The sequence below is a fragment of the Mus pahari genome, chromosome 2 (genome assembly GCF_900095145.1).
Source record: "Mus pahari chromosome 2, PAHARI_EIJ_v1.1, whole genome shotgun sequence".
Lineage (NCBI taxonomy): Eukaryota > Metazoa > Chordata > Mammalia > Rodentia > Muridae > Mus > Mus pahari.
The window spans coordinates 91,072,926-91,090,719 of NC_034591.1; the positions used below are offsets into that span (position 1 = coordinate 91,072,926).

The 17,794-nt window shown below is 43.8% G+C and overlaps 1 protein-coding gene across 1 annotated transcript in view; it reads right to left on the reverse strand.

The window, feature by feature from the left end:
* The window catches only part of Dnah6 (dynein axonemal heavy chain 6), a 195,435-nt gene that overhangs the window by 143,912 nt on the left and 33,729 nt on the right, over positions 1-17,794 (reverse strand). The window contains exons 12-20 of the mRNA XM_021190740.2: positions 17,310-17,430; positions 15,376-15,527; positions 14,122-14,274; positions 12,192-12,443; positions 7,556-7,684; positions 5,631-5,744; positions 3,021-3,164; positions 1,273-1,485; positions 184-276 (exon numbers count right to left, since the gene is read on the reverse strand). Of these exons, the coding sequence (XP_021046399.1) occupies positions 184-276; positions 1,273-1,485; positions 3,021-3,164; positions 5,631-5,744; positions 7,556-7,684; positions 12,192-12,443; positions 14,122-14,274; positions 15,376-15,527; positions 17,310-17,430 (1,371 nt within the window). The remainder of the gene's footprint in view (positions 1-183; positions 277-1,272; positions 1,486-3,020; positions 3,165-5,630; positions 5,745-7,555; positions 7,685-12,191; positions 12,444-14,121; positions 14,275-15,375; positions 15,528-17,309; positions 17,431-17,794) is intronic.

Here is a 17,794-nt window from a genome sequence, read left to right on the forward strand (position 1 = left end):
TTTTCTTCTTTATTTTGAGGCAGTCTTATTATCTATCCCTGGCTAACATAGAACTTGCTGTGTAGCTCAGGCTGGCCTTGAACTTATAGTAATCCTCCTGCCATTGTTTCCCAAATGTTGCAATTACAGGCATGAGCCCCCATGCCTGATTTACCACAATTTTCCCATAACCCAATTACATACCTGTATGTCATCTGTGCCACCCAGGATAAATACGTCCTTAGAGTCACGGTGAGGAAGAATGACAAATTCCGTTGTTTTCCAAGAGTCTTCCACCTTGTAAATAGTTCAAGCATTAGGATATCTAAATTCACGAGTGTCTAGCCACACAATAAAGGCACATGGAATGAAATGAGGAGACACTATAACTACCCTATTTCCCTCCTTATGACCCTTGCCATTCTCAAGATCCTTTTCTTGGTCGGAAGCCACTGATTTTCTTGGTTTCAGTTGACTGCTCTTAGTACAGATGAAATGCTGGTGATCATGTGCACCTTCCACTTTTAGGGGAAGGAAAATGGTCTTTTTATTTAGACACCTGGCAGGCAGGCATGCATTGTTAGAAGATAAGAAGATAAGAATATAGCACTAAGTAGAAGATAAGAAGATAGCACTGGCAGACAGGCATGCATTGTTAGGATAAAGAGATAGCACTGTAAGTACTTAGATACCTGGCAGAAAGGCATGCATTGTTAGGTTAAGGAAATAGTACTGTAAGTAGGAAATTCTTCTTAATGTATTTGAAGGCAATTAGCCTTCTCTGGGAGTTCAGAACATAACATATTTTTCTGTTAAAAAAAAAAAATCTCTAGCATGCAGTTCTTTATAAAAGCTGGCACATAGCCGACCTTGTTGCTGTGAGTTCTGGTTAGGCTATAAGATGAATATATAATACCGAGTGGAATGTGCAAGAAGACAATGGAGGCTGTTGCTTGTCATGTTGAAAACTCCACGGAGATAACACAGATATTAGTAGTCTTCATGTTGTAACCTAAAACCTTTACATTCTACATTTTGTGTGTGTTTATGTGAGTATGTGTATGTAGGCACATATGCACACATGTGCATGTGGGAGGCCAAAGGTCAGTGCCATTTCCTCGATTTGTTTTATTTATTTATTGCCATGACCTCTTATTGGGCTGGAACTTTGTAAGTAGGTTAGTTTGGCTGTCCCGCAAGCCCCAGGGGTCCATCTACCTGGTTCCATTTCCCTGGTGCTCAAATGGGACATGAGAGAGCCATGCCACCCTGCCTGGCTTCTTCTTGATTTACCTTCTTAAGAATTATCTCTAAGGCAGCTTCCCCAGAAGCCTGCCCAGATATGTCCTGGATTTCTTGAGCAAAATCAAAGACATGCAGTTCGGACAGCCTCTCCAAGGTCAGCGGGATTTCAGTGTCCACTAGGAGGGCGTCAACGGTTTGCTCAATGGCTGCCCAGTGCCGAGCTTTCAGGGTTGGATTCCTCAAGTCAATGATCACAGGAAGCTGGAAAACAGACCATTTCTGTAAAAAAGCGCCTATGCAAGACCTACCTATGATCCAGCCTGTAAACACCTGTGGTCGGGGAGGGGCTCATGGTGCCCCAACACTGCCCGAGGAGCTGTTGCTAGCTACTGGCTGCTGAGAGTGGGAATGTGGGCCTGCATGGGTCACCCATGCTACACTAAGCCCATGAACATACTGGTGGCATTTATCAGACTCAGTGTCTGAAAAAAAGAGTGCGTGAGGCTGGGAAGGCAGTGTGGTGGGAATCTGGGAGAAGCTGGAGGAGAGAATGACTGGAGGAATTGGTGAAGACGCATTGTATATGGTTTCAGCTTACAGAGAGTTGAAAACAGCACCACTCCTCCTATAGAAAAGGAAATGCAGGAGAAAATGCAGATGAAGGAACACTGAATTTCAGGGCACCTAACTAATTTAAAGATTTGGGGAAGCCAGTAGTCACATGTTTCTCTGATGACTAGAACAGAGGGCTGGGATGGAGCGATGGAGCGTCTTACTGAGTGGAGCCAATCTTGAGGTCTGCCTCTCCCACCAGGCGATCATTTGTCCTGTGAAATAATCAGTATAGAATGGAAAGCTGCAGGAAACGGGTTCTCAGTTGGGTACCACAGAGAGGGAAGGTGTAGGTCCAGGAGAAAGAAGCTGCTGAAAACAGTCTCTGGGATCCAGCTCCCCCGAGAAACAGTAGGTACCACTAGAAAATACAGAGCCCAAGATGCAGTGAGGCAGACTAGGGCACCGTCAAATCTCAAAGCCAGCTGAACTCCTAACTGGCGTTGATAGAACACGGCAAACCAAAAGGTAAACAGAGGGAAACTAATGCCTGTCTCCCGGATTGCAAACCACGTAGCCACCACTGGCTGCTGTAGAAGATGCCAGGCTTTCAACAACGACCAAACTAAACACACAGAAAACGAAAAGGCACACAATGAAGAAAAATGAGCAGAACAAAACATGCCCGAGAGTCAACGGTGATTAGAATCAAACTCAGAAATGGTGCACATTGTTAGGAATAGAGCTTTTTAAATTAACTACAGTGAGTTTGTTAGAGGTCTCAATGGAAGGGGGAGATAGCAGGAAAGGTCAGTATGTAGGAAGTCCACCATCTGCAAACGCCTTTTACCAGCTGAGCAGCCTCATCTTTTATCCCTTATAAGGACTGGCTTGGTTGCAATGCAGTTTCCCAACCAACACTTTCCATGCACTACCAGGCTTCCCAGGTTTTTCCACACTGTGTACATCTGGATAGTGTCTAGCTGTGAGGTGCCATAGGGTAAGCGGACTCTGCTGTTTGCATCGGGTGCATTTGTGGCTATGTGCTGAGGGCATCAGCATCTTGGCACTACCTTGACTATCATGTGACAGACCCCAAGTGTCTCTTCTAATCGCTATGCTCCATTGCACCATTTTGTAAGTTGTTGAGAAAACCACACTGGACTGTTATTTCTTTTTCCTGCAAACCAATACCCAGGACATCTGAGTTTGGTTCTGAAACGGTTCCCCTCATCCCATCTTACCTTTTCTTTCATTTTCTCCACCTTCTGTTTGAGCTGGGGCACCACACTGTTAGGTGGCAAGCCCTTTTCCAGCTGGGTCACAAATTTAGCGTATTTAGTAACTTGACTGTTTAGGACTTCCGGATCCAGGCAGTCAAATTTGGACTGTGGGATAAAAAGCAGTTAGAACACATGATGAACGTCAAGCTTAAATAGTATGAAAGTTTAACTTCATTTGAATTTCCCTGGAGCTCCACATTTTAAACAAAAGCAAATCTGTAGGCTTGGAAACAGCGGTTCCTAACACCAAACGCTAATTCTTTTCCTAGCGTTGTCTGCTTCACTATCAAGTGCAATACTGTGATCCTCAGATTACCAGTAAAGACCATGGGATAGCCCTGGTCTGGACAGCTGCCTAGATCACATGGAAGTTTAGAGGCTGTGCAGAACTAGCTCCACCCCTCAACAGCTGTGCCACCCAGGGGAGTGGGGCCTTGTACCTCTCCCAGGCAGCATAGTGGAGCTGACCACGAGGGCAAGAGCTGGTCTGCCCTGAGGTAGAGTGGGCATGGATGATGCCCTCCCCAGCTTGCCCCTTGCCACCTGCAGTAGTAGGAAGAGCTGCCCCAGAAGTCAGGGGATGGGGACAACTATCCCTGCCCCTCATTGGCTATAGCACTGGGAGAGTGGGCCCTGAGCATTGCCTGGGCAACACAGTGGAGATGTCCTTGATGGGGAAGGCATGGATGAGGCAGTCCCTAGGGTGTAGGAGGGCTCTCCCAGCCCCTTGCCAGCTGCCCTGTGCCTTGACTGGGCAGCATGGTGGAGCTGGGGCTGGAGGCATGGATGCTGGTGAGCCAGTCCTGAGGACATGGTAGCAAGAGAGCTGACTCTGCCTCTTGCCTATGGTGGCACTGAGTGGCCTAGACAGAGCAGTGTGGGAGAGCTCACCTTGGTGGTATGGATCAGGGAAAACCAGTGGGCTGAGCAGCTCAGCAGTTACCTAGGCCCGGATCCAGGGTTCTGAGTTGGACAACACCAAAATCTACATCATTTGTTAACTTCTGGGGCACACAAAAGGCAGGATCTCCATGGCACAGGGCAACAACAGCAGGACTGGGAGGAGACCCAGTGAGGATCCAAATTAGTGGTGTCACAGAAGGCAGAGTCATCGAACCAGATCAATGACTCACTGCAATGAACATTTGCAAGTGAGGGTGTGTGGGCAGAGGGGTATACTGTTGGACACACTGTGACACACTACAGTTTCCATGATGAAGTGTTTTCTATGTTTTGTTTTGTTCTGTTCATTGTTTGGATGGTATTATTATTATTATTATTATTATTTTTATTTATTTATTTTTTTTGGTGGTGGGGAGGTTGCGGGGCAGAGGGTGGATATGAGGGGATGTGGAGATGAGTGAGACTGGGGTACATGAAGTGAAACTCACAGAGACTCAATAAAAGGTTGTTTTTGTTTTTTTTTTTTTAAAATGCCCCTCTGGTTCTCCCAACACCAGGAATAATTACCTGGAAAACATTTCCTGTGTTGTTTGGTTTTTGATTCAGACAAATGGCCTCTGGTTATAGGCGTTACAAAGGTAGGAAGAATGAGGAGTGCAAAGTATTTGTGAAGCTGAGGGTATTTTCCACACACCCGTATCCTACTTGAGAGAGTGATTCTTGAAAGTTGATCACACCGGAAGGTGCTCACATCTTCTGCTACCTTTTCACGTTCTGAATACAGGCAGATCCTTGAAGCAGAGCCACATGGCTGTCATACTAGACTCCATAGATGAAGAGTTCACCACTGAGAGCATTCCTCTGACTTATCCTAGCAGGGTGAGCAAAGTGGCCTCCTTCCATCAAGGACAGTAAGAACGGAAGCCTAAGCTATCAGATACCTAAAGTGAGTAGACCACACGTAAACCCCTCAAGAACACTGGGGTGCTGCATGGCGGCACTGAGTTTAGAAGTCACACTGCAGCTAGATATCATGTCACGTGGTCCTTGGATACTCGAACCGTGCCACCCTCTTAAACAAAGGTATCGGGAACTCTGCTTTATAAGAAGAGTTTTTGTCTCGTAGCATTTAGTGACAAAGGGCCTCTTACATTTAACTGGAAGACTGATTGGTTCCCATAAAATTGCACTTTACATTATGCATAGCAATACAATGTACACACTAAGTAACACTGTGATGGAACAGTTTATAGTTTTAAACAGAAGAGAAAATGGACGTTTTCAGGTTCCAAAACCTCTTCCCCACTTTCTCTATGTGGATCAACATGACAAATGCATTCAGTGGCGAGCCGTGTCTAGTTCCTACTGACAATGGCCAATGAAACTAAAGAGAAAGCACAGGTTTCATGACCACTGCCCCAAAGGAATCACATGCGTTGAGTTCCTTTGGAATGCAAAAATGGACACATGAAATATGAACAAGTTTCAACACCATCATAGCTATATTGTCCCCACGTCAGATATGTAAACTCAACTTTCTGAATATTGAAGTACATACTTCATTGATGATCAGAAGACACTACTAGATAATTGAAATATTATTTCATATTATTAATATTCAGGTGCAATTAATAAAAATGCAGCTACTGAGGGCTGTTCTCCCCCTACCTTCAGCCATTCCTGCTGAAGATTATCCCATTCGGACAAGGAATCCCAGAGCAGTTGTTTGAGCCTGAGTTCAGCGCTAACTTCTTCCAGTGCATCAAACTTGGACACTTCCACCTTTAAAATACAAGAAACAAGACTCGGGGCTTAGATTGACTGCTTCCCTTCTGGGCTCCTAAACTTTGGTGGTGGGGTGGTGGTGGTGGTCAGCCTTGTCTTCCATTAATTCCACCAAAGCCATTCATGCTTTGGCTTTATTCAAATGATTGACAGCTGCAGAAGGAAGTGTGGGTTAGAAGTAGCTATGTAGGAAGAATCAGATGCAACACATGAAAGAAGTAAGTTGTGTGTGTGTGTGTGTGTGTGTGTGTGTGTGTGTGTGTACAGTACATGTTCACTCTATAGTTGTGAGGGGGGCATGAGACATGCTTGCATTTGACTGAATGTGCCATACACTGTGGCACGTGTGGAGATTAAAGGACAGAGTATGGTGCTGGTCCTCCCTTCCATCTTGTTGGAAAAGGATCTGTTGATTGCCACAGCACACACCAGGCTACTTGCCCTGGAGCCCCAGGGGGTTATCCTGTCTTGGCCTCCAGTCTTGTAGGGATCCTGGAATTATGGTGGCTTCACATGGGTGTGGGGAATCTCAGGTCCTCATACTTGTCCCCACTGAGCCATTGCTCATCCCGTTGTTTTTCTTTAGAGATCCCCCCCTAATTTTATGGTAAAAAACACGTAACATGAGATCTGGAAATCTTTATGCATATAGTACTGTTAACTATGCTGTGCTAAAAAAAAAAAAAAACATAGTAGCAGACTTCCAGTGCCTTTTGATTCCATGTTTGTGAAAAATTATACTTTCTGAGCAAGCAACTCGTTCTTTGTGTTCACGATTGCTTCAGTTATCCATTTGCTTCCATATGGCTTTATTCCCTCACTCAGGTTTTACAATTCTCATCGCCTGGCATGGGGCACATCACTTTTCAGATTGTTTTACTAAAGCCCTGGCCTCTGGAGCAGACCTGCCTAAGGTCAGGAGTGCGCAGGTGTGTCCCCAAGTGAGGCACAGGTGCACTCCGCCAAGTGCACCATCCTTTCATTTACCTCGTTGCTCTCTGTTGATGCTGTTTAAGGCATGAGCATCCCTTGGGTCTCCTCTTTCTCTCTTTTCACCCTTAGCATTTCGAACCTACCTTTTGGGACCCACCTTATCTGTTGGCTCATCTCTTCTTTTGTATGATACCAGGACAAGTCAGGCAAAGTCATGGAATCCAAACTCATCCAGATGCTAAAGATGCTTGAATTTTAATTGAGAAAAGCTAGGGGGTCTTTAATTAACCACATTTTGAAATGCATGCACATTTTAACATAGAAACTGCAGGGGGAGGGTTGGCTGGGAATTTCCTATAACTAGAGGTTATTTTGTCTCTCATAGATACTATTATTTTTTAATACATATACATGTTTGCAATACACATGCAAATGTATGTGTGTGTGTGTTTGCATGCTCATGTGCATGTAGAGGCCCATGTCAGACATCCCTTGATTGCTATCTGCCTGATATTTTGAAGCATTGAACCTAGAACTTGCCAGTTCTTCTGGTCCAGCTAGCCAGCTTGCCCCAGGGATACCCTGTCTCCACCTCCCAATTGCTGGGGTAACAGGCAGGCTGCTACACCCATCTGGCTTTTCCACGGATGCTGGTGCAAGAGATTCAGACTCATGCCCTTACACCTGTGTATGAAGCACCTTACCTGCCATGTCTCCAGCCCTCTTTGTGTACAAATCCTCCTTGGTGTGCTTGTGGAACATTGACCAGCCACTGTCCGCTGAGCGGTTCTGATTACCTTGTTGAGGGGACTTATGCATAAATACATCTTTGTGCTTGCATTCGATAAGCAGATGTGATGAACAGCTGCAGTTACCTTGAAATTCTTCTGGTAGGATTTGTACTGAAAGGCGCGTTTCTGAAGGTCATCCAGAACGGACTGCAGGTCACTCAGCATCGTCTTTATTTTCTCCTGGTCAGCACTGATATCCAAGATCTGTGGGTCCTGGAAAGTCAACGTGGGTTCTGGTTAGGCAGCTTACTTGTTCGTGAAGATTAGGTAAGTCAATAGGCATGTTCCCCAAAATGCATTTTCCCTAATTCTCTTTCTGACTCTTATAAACTATGTTTGAAAAAAAAATGGTTGTCTCTTTTAATGTTATATATCAGTATAGGAAAAAGTAGAGACATGGAAATAGGTACCTAAGACTGTTTTAAAACAGAATGTAGGGTCTGGCAAGACTGCTCAGTGGGCAAAGGCACCCACCTCCAACCCGAATGACTTGAGTTTCATCGTGGGATTCACATAATGAAGAGATGGGTGCTAGTGTGTAAGATGTCTTCTGACTTTCATATACATGTGCCCTGGCTTACCCTACCCCCACCACCACCATCATAAACTAGGACCTAGTACAGTCTCCTTCATTTTCTACTTGAAAAAAAAAAAAAACAAAAACCTGTGGAGATCTGAGTACGTCAGGGCAGAGAAGAGACGGCTGTGGTATAAAGAAAGTTTCCTTTTCAAAATAAAGCAACAGAAAAGACTTTGAATTATGAGAGACAGCGAGGAAAATCTGATTCTCTCAGTATTTTCTCACATTGTGTACTAGGTCCCAGGTGTGTGTGAGAGCCCCTGTCAGCAGACCAAGCCGTGTAGATGCACCGGAGGTGGGCAGGCTTCTGAGCTCCAATCAGAAGCAGCAGCATCCTCCAGTTCAGCTCACCTCTGATGCTGTCTGTCTATCTGGAGATACCTTGGATGCCACAGGCTGAGGGTTCACTCCCAAGGCAAGTCTCCTCTTTATCCCAATTGTAAACCCCAGATCACTCTGCCTGTGCTTCTAAGTGAGGTTCCCACGACTCCTCTTCAGGGCCCTCTAATTTATTAGAGTGGTTTGGGGAATGTAGGAAGACAGTTGTACTTCAGCAGCTTAAGGAGACCGTGATGATGGGGACAGATGGAGAGACTCAGATGGAGGTGTGGGGGACAGGGGCTGGAGCTTGCACCTCCCTTGGGACTTACTTTTCAGGTGTTTGACTATCATGACACTTTGCAAACCTAGGCCTTTGGGCTTTATATTTAGAATTAATTACATGAACATATTTGAGGCATATATTACTGCATTGAAGCATGACCAGGCAAAACCAGTAAGATCTAGTGTTAGTGGGCTGAACCCAGCATGGGTTGTTTAGAACCATCGTGACCTCTGTGCAGAATTCTTTTCTCTTAGGCTGCATCAACACCCCTTTTAAAAGGTGTGTGTGTGTGGGGGGGCTTATGAGCTACTGTCAGAAAATGTCTTTATGGTCAGCTCTAAGACTGAAATCTTGGGGGACATTAGAGTGCACTTTCAGTTCATGTGCCACGGTTGGCTAAGAGAAACAGTAGTTTCTGTGACCTCCCTAGGAGAGAAAGAAGGATGGAGAGGGGGACCTGGTTACCTGCCACACCCAGGCATTGTAACAAGACTCTTATTTGTCACCACTTCAAAGGTATTCCAAGGCTTCTTCAAGAATCAAGGGTAAGGGCAAGGACCCTCATCCTCCTGTTTGGGTCATGTGGAGGTTTAGATAGGGGCAGCCCCACAGGCTCATGTATTTGCATGCTTAGTCCCTGATTGGTGAACTGTTTGAGAAGGATTAGAAGGACTAGGAGGTGTGGCCTTGTTGGAGGAGGTATGTAAGTGGAGGGGTGGGCTTTCAGGTTTCAAAAGCCCACACCAGGCTTAGCATGTCTGTCTCTCTCTCTCTCTCTCTGTGCCCTCTTGCTTGTGGATCAGGATGTAACCACCCATCCCATGCCTGCCTGCTTGCTGCCATATTTTCTGTCATGATGACAATGGACTAATACTCTGAAACTGTAACCAAGGCCCCAACTAAATGCTTTCTTTTATAAGAGTTGCCTTATAAAACTGGTCATGGTGTCTTTTCACAGCAATAGAACAATAAGACTGGTTATATGTTAAATAATTTGGGAAATACCAAAAGTATGGGAATTATGAAACAGGAACTGTGGAAGTATATTGTCATTACCTAAAACATATAAAACACATAAATATATAATATGAAACAATATGCATATGTGTAATCACAGAAAGGAAGGGAGAAAATGAAGACTATATAAGGTAAGGCATATGTCTTAATGCAAATATTTGGCTGACGCTTTAGGAGTTAAATATCCAAAAAGTGGGTATAGAATGGTTCAGGAACAATAGAAACACTTGGTCCATCAGCATCTGAGAAAATGGCAAAGTCTAAGAGCTATTATAGCCATCACTTGGGGACCAGATAATCTGTCTCTTGCCTATTGTGGCCTCTCATTAAAATAGCAACGTGTCCTATATTAGAGAGCACCAATGGGCTTGTCATGGCAGAAGCTCCTTTTGTGTGCACTGATGCCCTTGTCATGGCTGGGTCGAACCTGGTTTTCCTAGGCAACTGTTAGCTAATGGTCCTTCCTGTTTCCTTAAGCATCATGCTAGTACCTATTGCTATAGAACCCCCTCCCCCTGCACCCATCAGTTCTGCCAGAGCCCATGATCCCAATAATCCACGACTTTGTCAATCTGGCCTCCCAACATCTGGCTCCTCAATTCTCCCAAATAATCATTGCTCATCACATTTTCTCTCTAACCTCCACCAGTGGGAGTGTATGTGTGTTTGGGGGGGGGTCTTGATAACAAATGGTGTTATTTGTAGAGTAAATTATAGATTATTGTTCTTTGCCCAAGAGTGAAAGGAATTCTATTTAAACCCTCCATAGAAGATGGACTGGTTAGTGACACCCCCCCCCCCCCGTGCCAGGCCACAGTGTTTGGTGTGTGTGAGGCCACAGTGTTTGGTGTGTGTGAGGCCACAGTGTTTGGTGTGTGTGAGGCCACAGTGCTTGGTGTGTGTGAGGCCACAGTGTCTGGTGTGTGTGAGGCCACAGTATCTGGTGTGTGTGAGGCCACAGTGTCTGGTGTGTGTGAGGCCACAGTGTCTGGTGTGTGTGAGGCTACAGTGCTTGGTGTGTGTGAGGCCACAGTGTTTGGTGTGTGTGAAGCCACAGTGTTTGGTGTGTGTGAGGCCACAGTGTTTGGTGTGTGTGAGGCCACAGTGTTTGGTGTGTGTGAGGCCACAGTGTCTGGTGTGTATGAGGCCACAGTGTTTGGTGTGTGTGATAATTACTCGTGCTTTCACGATCTGCAACACACACAGTCCAGCACGTGGCACAGGACTTGCCCCTGACAGTAACCACTGAGAGCAGACTGCCTGTGCCTATGTCCTGCTTCCACGATTTATCATCTTTGTGACCCTGGGCAACTGTCTTCCCTATATCTCACTTTCTTCTCTGTAAAATGTGAATAAAACATATACATGTTCTGAGAATAAATAAAAACCATACAGACTCATGTAAGATGGCTCCTAGAAGCTTTCTCTAAAACACCTTAGATAATGTCTACCAACTGTGGGGTGGATAATTGAAACGTGAGATGTGATAAAATACTATACAACGACAGATGTATATCAACTACCTGCACACGCAGTGATACCAGCACAAGAAAGCATTGGGTGATTCTAAGACAGCAGGATTCAGGGCAATCGCTGACTGTGGGGATAAAGAAAGAGTTCCTGCTTAGGTGGGAACTCAAGGACCTGAGCAACGCAATAGTTCTTGATAGAAGAACACAAATGTGTTCACCTCCTGATAATTCCCCAAAACCTATAGTTAATATAGCCACATACATCTGCTCTATTCAGAAAATTTTAAAAAGCTTCAATATAAAAGTAACAACAATAGCAAGTTCTTAGAACCATGCTCATCCAACAGTACACATTACACATTTGGTGTTAGCTTGTTTCAATGTGTCTCCATGTTAATAGAAATGTATATTGTAACTGTTAGTGTATTATGCTCATTTGAGGAGAGCTACATGAATGTACTTTATTAATCTTCTACAGATAACCATTTTTTCTATTTTCAAATTTCTAGTATGGTTTTACTAATTCTATACTAAAATTTAGCCAATGATAATAAAATAATGAATCATTAAATAAAATCATGCTTCCAGATATATTGTAGTTAAGAATCATCTAGATGTGTAGTCTAATTTCTGAAACTTTTCTCTAATAAGAAAAGCTAATGCAAGTTAAACAAGTAATCTTTACCAATTTATATTATGCCTTATATTAAAGGGAAATTTTCCAATATCCTCAACAAATTTTACATTGTAACATCAGCTATAAAACGAGTTAGCAGACAGTAAACACACTCCTTTCAAAATACTAAATACCAACCAGGAGGAAGATAATTGAATGTTAAACACAGGCTTAGCTTACAGTAGCTTAGAACTCATTTAGTATATTATAAGAGGGATTCTGAAATGACAGATTAATCAGCTTAATAAATTCTATCATATACATAATGGTGCACATAAATACATACAACTTTTCTCTATTGGTTCTACCTGAATGCTAGAGACCCATAATCATCAGACTGGACCGGTCATTACAAAGACCCCTCCGCTCACCTGTGCCAGCAGCTTGACTTCATTCACCTCATTGTTGAGGTCTTCAAGATCCCGACCCAAGTGCAGACAAAACTGTTTGATACTTGTTTCTCGATCACCCACAGATTTGTCAATGGCGTTCCGGACGGCAGTTATGGACGGCTTCATAGTGGCGAAAACAGCGAAGTCTTCGGGAGGTGTGGGCACCTGATACTGTTCAATGAGCTTGTACATCTGAACCACTACATTCCCTTCCTCCTCCAGGGTTTCAATCTACATAGAAATGTCAGTCATGAAACACAGTGCAATATTAGTGTTTTCTAATGGAGGACTCTCCTTTGAAATATGAACATCAAAATGTTAACGCCTGAGTACATTTGGTATGGCCATCTAATTGGCTGAAGCTGGTCACGTGATAAATAAAAGCATCGCTACAGTACAGGTAATTGGATAATTGAGGCAGGAGGTAAATGGTCAGAGCTGAGTATAGTTGAGTAGTTTTAGAAAATAAAATCAGCTAGTCTCTCTAGTCTCTCTCTCTCTCTCTCTCTCTCTCTCTCTCTCTCTCTCTCTCTCTCTCTCTCGTTCCTTGCTGCATTAAACAGTGTCACCCAGTTTTAAGACCATATATGCTATGATTGTTTACATATGTGTGTCATGGACATGTACTGAGCAGCAGTCACCCTGGAGCAGTCCCTGAAGTTTGGACAGGCCATGTTCCTAGTTGACAGGTTCAGAACCCAGATCTATGCTGATGCTTCACTATAATTCACTAAGTTATTTTACAGCAGTCCAAATGGCTACTCAGCAACATTGATGATCTATTTTCAGTGGACAGTATATTTCCTGTGTTCTCTAGGGTTTTTTTCCAGTCTATTTAGAGTTCTGTAGGATTCTTGTATGTTCTTGGGCATCTCTTTCTTTAGGTTAGGGAAGTTTTCTTCTATAATTTTGTTGAAGGTATTTACTGGCCCTTTAATTTGGGAATCTTCTATACCTATATTTAAGTCGCTCTCTTCTATACCTATTATCCTTAGGTTTGGGCTTCTCATTGTGTCCTGGATTTCCTGGATGTTTTGGGTTAGGAGCTTTTTGCTTTTTTTGCATTTTCTTTGATTTTTTGTGTCAATGTTTTCTATGGTATCTTCTGCACCTGAGATTCTCCCTTCTATCTCTTGTATTCTGTTGCTGATGCTTGCATCTATGACTCCTGTTCTCTTTCCTAGGTTTTCTATCTCCAGGGTTGTCTCCTTTGTGATTTCTTTATTGTTTCTATTTCCATTTTTAGATCCTGGATGGTTTTGTTCATTTCCTTTGCCTATTTGATTGTGTTTTCCTTAACTCTTTAAGGGATTTTTGTGTTTCTTCTTTAAAGGCTTCTAGCTGTTTACCTGTGTTCTTCTGTATTTCTTTAAGGGGGTTATTTATGTCCCTCTTAATGTCTTCTATCATCATCATGAGAAGTAATTTTAGATCTGAATCTTGCTTTTCCAGTGTGTTGGGGTATCAGGGACTGGCTATGGTGGTAGAATTGGGTTCTGATGATGCCAAGTAACCTTGGTTTCTGTTGTTTATGTTCTTATGCTTGCCTCCCACCATCTGGTTATCTCTAGTGCTACCTCCCTGGCTGTATCTGACTGGAGTCTGTCCTCCCTGTGATCCTGGTTGTGTCAGATCTCCTCTGAGTCAAGCTGTCTCTGTGATCCTGTGACTCTGGGATCCTGAGATCCTGAGATCCTGAGTGTGTCTGAGCTCCTGAGAGTCAAGCTGCCTTTGGGACCTTGAGATCCTGGTGTGACCAAGCTCCTGGGATCCTGGGATCCTGGGTTTGTTGTAGCGCCTGGGAGTGGAGCTGCCTCTGGGTGTTGTGGGGCTGGCTGCGGAGTTCACGCCCAAGGTCTGCTCTTAGTTTTTCTTGAGACACTGAATTCCCAGAGAACAACCAACTTACCCGCTCCTGAATTTCATCAAGGAAAACTAAGCTGTTGACATATTCTATGGTAGTAGTTGGCACGAACTCGAGTTTATATTCTGCATCTTGTGCCTCTGAGATGATAGCATCCACCTTTTTCTTGCTCAAACAGGGAAGCATGGAATTTAGCACCTAAGAAATAAAAACAAAGATAAAAATGATAAGTAATTGGGTAGTTCTGCTTTATAATAGTAGCTGAAGTTGACAGGTGTAGAATCGGGAGGTATGGGAATCAGCAGTGTGTGAAGACAATCTCTCACTAAGTAACTACGTACCAAACGCAACAAATATAAGGCTAGAATTTGACAGTCACTCAAAGCACACAGCAGTGCGCAGTGCTCTGCTGACCCCTCAACTTCAAGCCCAGGTCCACTCTTTTTCTATTGGGAAGCAACCACATGGTTAGGAAGAAACTGATCTCCTCTCTAGGAAGAAAAAGCTTGACTGATTCCAACGTGAATACGAGCAAGGTTTCTTTTGAACACAGTGACTGGATTAGGGTGGGTCTTTGTGGGAATGTTTTATTTATTTATCTATCTATTTATTTATTTATTTGTTAGGGCTGAGGGAGATGTGTGCTTAAAACCTTAATCTCTTCTTTCTCATTTTATAGAACTAAAGAAACATTTAGCCTGGGGAAACTTTCAACCACCATTTCATTAACATGAGGCAAATGAGGCAGTGCTTACTTTAGCATGGTGGCACATCTGGAACTTAAAAAGGATAAAAGAAACCGCGTGTCTGGACATGTCCCAGGGACACTGGGTGGTCACTCAATGTCTGGACATTTATGAATGTAGAAGTTTTCCAATCACCTAAGTTTGAGCTTTGTTTTCTTTGACTTGGTATGTTGGGTGTGCAAAAAAAGAAAAAAGTTGACATTAATTTGTATTTGTCCTAATTATATCTTTTTACAAAAGAGGATGTGTATTGGTGTTCTGCCTGCATGTGTATATGTGCACCATTTGTGTGGCTGGTGCCCTTAGGGGTCAGAAGAAAGCATTCAGTCCACTGTGGACTACAGTCAAAGAGACATGTATGGTACCTACTCTTATTATCATTTTAATTATGGTGTCTGCAAGTATTCCATACATTAAAAAGGAAAATATTGATCTTAGTGAATTGTAAATGTTGAAATTACCATAAGAATATTGGTGACCCTTTATTTGCATATGTGTGCGCGCACACACATGTACACACATGTAAGTGACTCTTTTGCTAGCTCCCACTTACTTCTAAGCACCGCAGTGGGGATGGGATCAGCTTCTCCTTCAGCTGCTTCGTGTCGATAAGCAGCAGGCCTACGTTTCGGGTGGGTCTCAGGGCTACCGAGTCCTTGTGTTGTTTATGATATTTTTCCAGCTGGGAACTGAAGAATTGGACATCTGCAGAAAAGACGGTGCAGAAGTGATATTATCTTTCACATTAGATTTTAAAGCAACAGCCTACAGTAGACTAAAATCCACCCCAGCCTGAAGGGCAGTCATTAAGCAACAACAGACGTGAAGCAGGCAAGGGGATGGGTGAATGAGAGCCCTTATTCTCTGCTGGTGGGAATGTAAGCCAACACAGCCAAAGGGTAGCCAACGCAGAGTCATATACATCTACCGTATATAACTTATGCTACATTATATATACCATCCTTAACCATTGAGATTATAAATAGAGCTCTATCTCTTCTAGGTGTAAAGCTAAAGGACTTGGGGCAGCATATCACAGGGACACTGCACATCAACATTAGTGTAGCTCTGTTCCACTCACAACAGTTAAGTTACAGGAACAATCTCGATGCTTGGCAGTGGAAATGGGTAAAGAAAATGTCATTAATATACACAATGGAGGTTTTTTTTTCAGCTGTAAAGAATGAAGTTATGTCATTTGCAAGAAAGCAAATCAAGCCAGCCTCTGAAAGGCCAATATCATGTGCCTTATGCGGTTTGTAGATGTTTGTATAGCTACATAAGGTCATATATGTGTATATGACATGAAAATAGAAATGAAATTGTCCAGAGAGAATCGACTAATTGTTTTGTTTTCTAAAGTGGGGCCACATTTGGCATCTTTAGCAATCTAGCATTGGTTGAAAAAAAAGAGTCTTGTTCAAAGTATTGAAAGTTAAGGCATGTGAGAAGCAGGTCCACTGCCTGCCGTCTACCTCTGTCTGGGGGCGAAGGGTGTGGCTGCATGCTTGAGGCCTTGCTATCCGCAAGTCTGCAAGCAGTTCCATCATAAAGTGTTCAACAGGCCCTACTTCATCCTTTGCCCCTCCCCACCAGAGCCTCAGGTCCTGGGCCCATCAGTAAATATAGTTACAGTTGGGGGGGGGGGCGGGGAGGAGAAGGAGGAGAAAAAGGAGGAGGAAGAAGAGGAGAAGGAGGAAGAGGAAGAGAAGGCACAGTGCCTGCTCTTTCACAAGATCCCAAATAAATCACAAAATAAGAAGAAGGCCATAGGCTGCCAATGTAGCTCAGTGTATACACCAGGCCCTTCATTTAACCCCTGTGAGTTGGATGATATAAATTATTTAGCTGGTTATTTGGAATAGATCTACTTTGTGTTCAAAAAACATATTTTATAAAACAAAAATCGAATTTTTTTTTTTTGAAAATAAAATGCCATAAAGTCAGTTCATAAGGTTCAAAGTGTCATGCGCTTGCATCGTGCTCTGGAAAGACATCCCGTGAAAGACATCTGACAAGAATAAGGATTCCAATGGAATGGTTTGTCCCCGGGCCTGAATTCAACACTAAGAGTTGTTGATCATCCTCACCAGGTCTCAGGGTGGTATAGGAAGAAAAATGTATCTTGAATTTCTGAGACAGAGGGCTTCTGTCAGCCTTGCCTGGCAGGAATGGTAGAATTCCACATCCTTTCAACTCTTCACCAGGCACACAGGTCTTAGAGCCCTGGTCCTCGTGGCAACCTTGACAGACAGGCCACACATGACTGAGGAACCGCTCCCCACTTTACCAGATACAGGGATGCGGGCACAGAGGAAAAGAAATGAGGGATTCCATGGCCAATACCGGACGTGCACAAAGTCCTGCCTTTGCCGGGTCAACTGTTTCAGGTCGACACTCCCTGTCACTGAACACCACCAAACAGAAACCCAGAAGATGACAGATCTTGTTATCTCAGTCAGATGTGCTTAGCGAGGGCAGACTCACCAGGCTCCTCCTGCTTCAGGGCCTCCAGATCAAGACTCTCATTTTCCTTGAAGAATAACTGAAACTTTTCGAATGTCGCTGCATACAAGCGTGCAGAGTCGAACGCTGCGTGAATTGTTTCCTAAGTGGTAGACAGATGAACAAGACTGACTTTTTCCCTATTATTTCTAGTTACGTGTGTGTGTGTGTGTGTGTGTGTGTGTGTGTGTGCGCGCGTGCGCGCGCACGTGTGTGGATGTGTGTGAGTACATGCACATGAGTGCAGGTGCCCATGGTGGCCAGAGGCATCTTATCCCCCAGAGCAGGACTTCAAGATGTGAACTGCCTGGTGTGTGTGCTGGAAATGAAGCACCCTCTGCAGGATCAGTGTGTGCGGTTAACTCCGGAGTCATCTTTCCAGCTCCCAAGGGAATTTTTCTTAAGTAGAATTTAATCTAACACACACACACACACACACACACACACACACACACACACACACACAC